The following is a 7572-nucleotide window of genomic DNA, read 5'->3' on the forward strand; positions in this document are numbered from 1 at the left end:
TTTTCTTCTTATTAATTTTTCTGGAAATATTTGACATCTGGTACTTAAATTGACTGTATGGAAAAATTTTAAAATATTTTTATTTTTATGGAACGTTACCCTGTATCGTAAAAATCAATGCAGATCTCCACAAAATTCACTTTTGAAGGGGTCTCTTTTTGGAATATATTGGAATGTAGCAGTAGAAATGTTCCCACTGGACCAAAATAATGGAAGTGGAATATTTAATTTTTTTAATATTTGGTTTTGAGTAATAATTTTAGATAGCTGATTATTTTTAGTAGAGGTAAAATTTAATGTGCTACAGGTAATGGTTTGTTTCAGAGAATATGTTTTTGAAGTACTTTTCCATAGGCCTTGGATTTTTTTTCACTATGTAGTAGAAAAATAATGCACGTTAAAATGCGATTACTGCTGAACGTAAGTGAGCCCAGTCTGTTGCGCGTCACACCTGCTGCATCTAAATGGAAACTGTGTTTGGGAGGCGGGTGCATACACACAGACAGAGATAATCGAAACGGAAGTCTCACAAAACCATACCTACCTTTACCACTTGAGATTCCCTCTAATGTTTCTGTAATCTATTGATCATTCTGTAATATTCTATTTCACTGAGGAAAAAAAATTACTGGTTGTGAGTCACTGAATCGATTTCATTGTCTGCTGCTAGACTGCCACCTTCCATATGAAAAATACTGGATTTCATAGCTTTTATTCTTACAAAGAAGTCATCCCACGATGAAGCATTTTGTGTATGGAGATACTTCTTTTAGCTTGTTTTTGTCTCAGAGGTTTCCAGGTGGTTCCTGTTCTTTTCTTTTGTGCCTAAGCATAAATTGGGGACCCTGTTGAAATGCAGAATCCTGGGCTCCTATCCAGACATTCACTTCTGTAGGGCTGCTCTGGCCCAGAAATTTGCGTTTGTAACGAGCGCCCCAGGTCATTCTGATGCGGGAAGCCGAGAACCAGACTTTGAAAAGACTGGTCTAGTTTATGCTTCCTTGGAACATACCCTAAGTGTAGCAGTTTCTTCTTCTGCCTTAGGAAAGCCTTATATTTTAGATGAGTCAACCAAATTGCGTTCTTATTCCTGCTTTCTTAGCTGCTTTATTTTTGACGTTATGCCTCAGGGAACAGATCCTCCGCGTTAAGGCTGAAGAAGATAAAATTCCATTGCTCGTCGTGGGAAACAAGTCTGACTTAGAGGAGCGGAGGCAGGTGCCCATCGAGGAGGCTAGGAGTAAAGCGGAGGAGTGGGGCGTACAGTACGTGGAGACGTCGGCTAAAACACGGGCCAACGTGGACAAGGTGGGCATGTGCTCTCTGTGAGTTTCCATGGAGAATGTAGACAGGCCTCGTCTATTTGGTTTTGAGGGAACCATTTATGGAAACAAGGGGAGGACTGATTTTCCCAGATGTCTAAGCCATTGTACTGAGAAGCAGTGTATGACCCTGGATTAAAACAACCCAGGATCCTTTCACTCTGTGTCGTGAGCCTTTGTCAGAGCATGCTTAATGTTGGCCTGGCCCTTGGAAGTACGGCAGGATGAGGCCATTGGCTTGTGAAGGCTGAGCTAGAAGGATGGAGGTAAGTACTTCCCTGTGCTCGCTCATCTTCCATAGCCTGTTGCTCTGCAGGAGCAGGCCTGGCCGGATCGGGCTGGTCCTTAGGAGGTTCCCCAAAGAAACATGGTGTTTCTTGATTTTGCTCTCACTGAATTATTGGTTCGATTATTTCTTTTCACCTTAGTGTCCACTGGCAGAGCCAAGGTGTTCTGTCTTTATAACTTAGTCTCTAAATAGTGTTACCTCTCTGGAATCAACTCTAGGGATCTCTTTTCTCTCTCTTACCATCCCCAGCATACTTTCTCATTCAAATCTCTGAAGCTAAGGAAAAGATGACCTTGACAATGATGAACATAGACAATTTGGAAATGCACCTACAAGTGATTGCTATTGTTAGGCCTTTTTTAAAAATATTAAGGTTCAGAGTGGTTGCCACACAGCTAAAATAGACACCCTTAAAGATGAGGCTTCCCCTCTGGCTTTCCCTCGTTCATTATCTCTCACCTCATCATCCATGCTCTGGTAAGATCTAGACACACCTCGCTCTGGCCACTGTGCACTGGATATGTCTGCTTTGTGTTACGCAGCGTCAGCATCTGAGTCCCCCAAATTGTTGCTTATGTTTCCCTTTCTTATGGAGAAATAATTCTCCGTTACTTCTTACCCGAAGAGGGAGAGATTTGTAACCAAGCTTTACTCCAGCCTGACGTGATGCTGGAAGGACGTCACGTTTGGACTGTTGGTATAGAAGGGCTTTGTTTTAGAAGCCCCAAGGCCACGTCTGCGGCAGCATTGGTCTGTTTAGTTGTAGTCTGCAACACGAAGTGGGTTCACGTGTTAGCTATTTTTTCTTCATATTCTTTCTCAACCTTTCTATTGATTCCTGTGCTATTCCAAATCTCTCTCTTTCTATCACATTATTCCTAGCTGTAGAAAACACAGGAAATCCAGACATGCTTCTTGTGAAAACATCAGGAAGGCTTTCTGGGCATGGCGCTGTCGAGGTGTATTTTTGGTGGGCTGGAGTGGGGCTGGGGGGCTGCACACAGCTTGTCCTCTCCCCTTCCTCCACTGGACCAGCCTGACCGGCCAAACAGGAGCCAGCAGAATCTTATGACTGGCAGCATTGTATTCCTTGTAAACAATTTACACGAACAGCAGCTGTTGGTAAGATCAGCTGATGGACAACTTTGTCATCATTTGAAGTTGGACACACTCCATTCTTCCCCTCCTGCCTTTTGCGTTAGAAGAAAAATGAAAACCTGTTACATTTGAAGCTGTTCACTGTTGCTGTTGTGGGTGGGGTGCTGAGGTCAGTTTGAGCGGCTTCCTTCTCTGTGCCTGGAACTGGTGGTAAATGCGTGTGGAATCCCACATTCAGAAAGCTTGATCTTGCTTTTCGTCAGGAAAAAGGTGAATCTATGAAAATAAAAGGAGCTTGTGGTTTCGTGGGAACATCCAAAGATAAAGCTTGCACTCAGTCTCACGCTGTCCATCTCCGTCATCCCTAGGAGAAATCTGAAGTGCTCCCTTGTGGGAGGCATATTTTGTCTGCTTGGGCATAATCAGTACTTTGGCATGATTGCTGGTGGTAGAGGGCAAAACCCAAACTATTGTGACAAATGATAATCCCTATCTAAATAACACACTGGCATTCAAAGGACAAGTCTTACCAGCTCTTGATAAAGTTCCTTTCAGCTAACATCGCAAGGAAGGGAGGAGTGGTAGTTCCTGAGAATCAGAGTGGGGGTGTACATGGGGAGGGGTGGCGTGACAGGGCGTCTCTCCTCCATTTCCCCAATTTCATAGTGCAGGAGCCTTAGTTTATGCTCTGTTATGCTTAGTTTATGCCCCTCTTCTCCCCACCCCGCTTCGTTCCCAAGTCCACTGTTGTGGAGTGATGCTGGGCAAGCTGTCGTGCAGAATGCTGTTCCTACCTTTACAGGTCTATAGGAGAGTTAAGTAAGGTACAGTGGTACACAATAAAGCACGCAGTAGCAGATACTCATATCATCCTCAACCTTTTCTTGTGGTTGGAAGCACTAGAAAGTCTGATTACTATTGTCAGTATCAACATTTGCAAATTTCACACACCTAGAGATCTGTTCTATGATGTTTTAGCCTTCATCATACTTATCATAGCGAGAGATTTTATCATTCTGAAATAAGCTGTTGAATGGCAGTAACTGTGTGATGCTTCTGTCCTCAGCTTGACCTGACAACAGTGTGATGTGAGCAGAGATGTTTACTTTGCATAATTAGAATATTTGTTTGTTTGTTTGTTTTTTGGTGAAGAAGATTGGCCCAGAGCTAACATCTGTTGCCAATCTTCTGCTTTGGTTTTTTTTCTTCTCCCTAAAGCCCAGGATGTAGCTGTATATCTAGTTGTAGGTCATCCTAGTTCTTCTATGTGGGACGCTGCCACAGCATGGCTTGATGAGCAGTGTGTAGGTCCATGCCCAGGATCCAAACCAGCAAATCCTGGGCTGCCACAGCAGAGCACACAAACTCAACCATTTGGCCACAGGGCTGGCCCTGATAATATGTTTTTAATGTTGATTATTTTTATTTGCTCTACACCTTTTGTTTTTGATGGCACTTGGTTTAGAAAAATTTTGGCACATGGTTAATACAGATATGTTGGGCTTTATACTTTAAAATGTAACTACATGTCCTACTTTGATGAATTGCTTCATCAGATCATTAAATGGCTTTTTCCTCCCTGTGTTTTTCACTCCTTCCTTCCCACCCCAGGTGTTCTTTGACCTAATGAGAGAAATCAGAGCAAAGAAGATGTCAGAAAACAAGGACAAGAATGGCAAGAAAAGCAGCAAGAACAAGAAAAGTTTTAAAGAGAGATGCTGCTTACTGTGAATGCCAAGGCGGTGGATGAGGTCGTCTCCACTAAGGACATAGGGCGGGCTCCTTCCAAGGAGACCACAGACAACTCCTTGGTGTGTCCCCTGCTCTCCCCAGCTTCCTTCACGCGTTCTTCTTTAAATGGGGACAGTGTTTGTGAATCAGCGGCTGGCAGAAGAAAGAAGCCCTTGTCCTTGCAGTGGCCCAGCTGCCCCGTGGGGAGGCTTCAGCGTTTCCTCCTCCCTCCCGCCTCCCTCTGTCCCTGCCAGAAATTCACTCACGCTTCCAGTGCTGTAGGTGGGAAATGGTCAAGTGCTCATTAAAAAGGAAAAGGACTGTCATAACATGCTATTTTTTCCCCGGTTTTCTAACATTACCATCTTTTGTTTTGAAATACAAAATGACTTATTTTATTAGGTTTTGGGAGAAGGGGGTGGGGTTAGGCCCTCCCAGCCTTTATCCAGTTTAACAGTGGAACTCAGAAAAACCCATTAAGCTCCAATGACACTGAGAAATTCAGAGATTTTTTTTTTTTGATAAGTTTCTTGGCAACACCCTGTGGATTTGAAGCACAGCTAATAAAATAAATTTGAATTGGGCCGGATAGGTCAATAACCAGCTCATCAATCCCTCCTCACATATGAAAGATGAAAGTTGTATTCTTCATATTTAAGTATTGGCCAATTTTAGTCTTTGTTGGCTATTTTTCTCCTGTAGCATCCTGATTTTTGTGTAGGAGTGTCTTTTTAGTAGATTAAGTGAAGACTCGAGTAGTATACTATATAAGTGACAAGCTTTTCTAATCAAATTTTTAAAGAAAAACTCTTTGGCTAAATCCTCTGCTAGCTGTCCCTCAGGTGGGTAGGCCCTCCTTCTCCACTAGAAATCAGGGTCCCGTCAGCCCCTCTCCGCACCTGGAGCTTGAGAGGGCCTCTTCTCTGTTTGTTTCAGTGTGACATGGGTTCTTCTGAAGAATGTGATGAGTAACAGTTGTGTTCCAAAGTCTTGAAGCCAGAGCCTGCGCCAGACATCTGCTACCTCTCGTAGGATTGCCCCGTAATTCTAAATTTAGGGTTAGGAGTGGGGAAGGATGCGATAAGCCGTTGCCCCTTTACCTCCGAGAATTGGTTGCTGTTTCGAATATAATTTTTTCCTGAGACAGCCATATAGTTAATTGGTAAAAGACTTTTATTGATGAGATATTGTTACTATTTCTTGTATCAATATTCTAAATTCAGCAATCAGATAATTTTTCATCAGGAAAGGAGTTCTGTGATAAAAACCCAGTATTCAGCACATGTCCCACCCCATTTTTCAGAAGTGACATTTCACTTATAGGTGCCAAAAGTGAACTGGGGTGGGGAGAGCAGGAACCTTTCGAATTTATGGTTATTACAGAAATTGCAGAAATTATGGTCTGACTGGAAAGCAATCTTGTATCTCCTCCCAAAGAATCATGGGCTTTTTTGAATAAAAAAAGCAGACAAATACACTTTTTCAGGATTTCAGCCTTTTTATTTTATCCTTTTGTCATACATGTGAAATGCAGGGATTAAAGAAATTGACAGTAAATTATTCATTTCTTGTTAGATGTTCTGCAATAGCAGACAAACTTTATTTCAGTTAATCCTTTGAACTGGGCTGTGGGCAATAAAGTTATAAGTACAAATGGTAATTTTAACTTCGTCTATCCTTTGGGAGAGATGACTTCTCTTTCTTCTTAAAAATGAAAAAGTTGAAGGTAACCATGCTCCTGAAATTTTTGGAACAACCTTTTTCTTTTCACTTTGGTTTGCCACCTGTTTGATATCAGTTCCAGTCGAGAACAGGTGCATTTGGAATATGCACAAATAAATTAAAGGTGGTATGACTTGTTTCATGCTATGGAAATTATCTTGGTATATGCTATTAGTATATTTCTAAAATTATGTTAGCTGGATAGCAATCAGAAATGGACCTTCCTAACAAAGCAATTTATACATATAAGGTTCTTTTCCATAGAAAAATAACAAAGCAATGTTATTTATAAATTTGAAACATATTTAACTTGCTAAGTGATTAGATATTGTGTCCCTCGGCCCAGGGTTCTTTTTCTAAAGTACCTGTTCTAGAAACATTCGAGTACCTCCTGTGTCAGGCTGTGTTCCAGGTGCTGGGGTGTGTGCTGAACATGAGGGGCCAGAGCTCCTCTCTCCTGGTGCTTGTGCTTGAGTGAGGAAACAGACAACTCCATGACGATGTCAGGGTTAAGTGCTGTGATGAAAATAAAACTGGGGAATGTGGTAGGAAATGTTGCTGGGCGGTAGAGCTTGTTTCAGTTCGGTAGTCAACAAGCTTCTCCAAGGGAGTGACGTGAAGCTGGACTGCGTGACCTGAGGGAGCCAGCCACGTGGGGAGCCAGTAGGTGGCCGCCGGGAGCTTTCTAGGCTAGAGGACAGCTAGTCCAGAGGCCCGAAGGTGTTCAGGAAAAGACCCCAAAGACCAGCATATGGCTGGAGTATAAGGAGAGAGGGGTAGAGTAAGAGAAAAAGATGTGACAATCTGTGATTTCATAAAGTGACATGGGGAGAAAATACCTAGATGTATAATTTCCTACAAGCATCCTATTTCATCAAATCTGAGATACCATTGATTGTAGGACACCATAGTTTATGTACTACTAGGAAAAAAAACCCTGCCAAATAAGTGAATCCATCCTGATTTCAATGACATAAAAATGTGGGAAAAACTGAATGTCTTAGATTAGGTGAAATAAGATATATAAATTAAGTGACTACTGAAATAAAAAATTCACCTGTGTTGGTCTAGAAGCTACATTATGATAAAATACCACAGAAGCTTAATGGTAGGTAAGTATTAATAGTGGGGAAATACTAATGTATCCAGTTAATGTTATAGTAGTAATCTTGACTTTGATATTTTTATTTTAAAAATTCATTACGATTATTTAATTGAAAGGGTAACTGCATGTGCTTTACAATTCTAATGGTCTAGAATTGCTTGTAATGGAAGCTCTTTAGTCTTGCTCTTCCCCAGCCCGGGTTCTGTTCCTCAAAAGTCCTGGTTAACCATTCTCTCAGATCCAGCTGCTCTCAGATCATTTGTATTTCTAAATACTATCTTTTTTTTTTTTTTTTAAAGATTTTA

The 7572-nt window shown here is 41.7% G+C and overlaps 1 protein-coding gene across 2 annotated transcripts in view; it reads left to right on the forward strand.

Annotated features, from left to right (window-relative positions):
• Positions 1 to 5917, forward strand: part of RALB (RAS like proto-oncogene B) — a 44409-nt gene extending 38492 nt beyond the window's left edge. For both annotated transcript variants that reach the window (XM_046659164.1, XM_046659163.1), the window contains exons 4-5: positions 1131 to 1308; positions 4321 to 5917. In XM_046659164.1, the coding sequence (XP_046515120.1) occupies positions 1131 to 1308; positions 4321 to 4440 (298 nt within the window). In that variant the 3' untranslated portion in view covers positions 4441 to 5917. The remainder of the gene's footprint in view (positions 1 to 1130; positions 1309 to 4320) is intronic.
• Positions 5918 to 7572: the final 1655 nt, after the last annotated feature.

Source organism: Equus quagga, chromosome 4 (genome assembly GCF_021613505.1).
Source record: "Equus quagga isolate Etosha38 chromosome 4, UCLA_HA_Equagga_1.0, whole genome shotgun sequence".
Taxonomy (NCBI): Eukaryota; Metazoa; Chordata; class Mammalia; order Perissodactyla; family Equidae; genus Equus; species Equus quagga.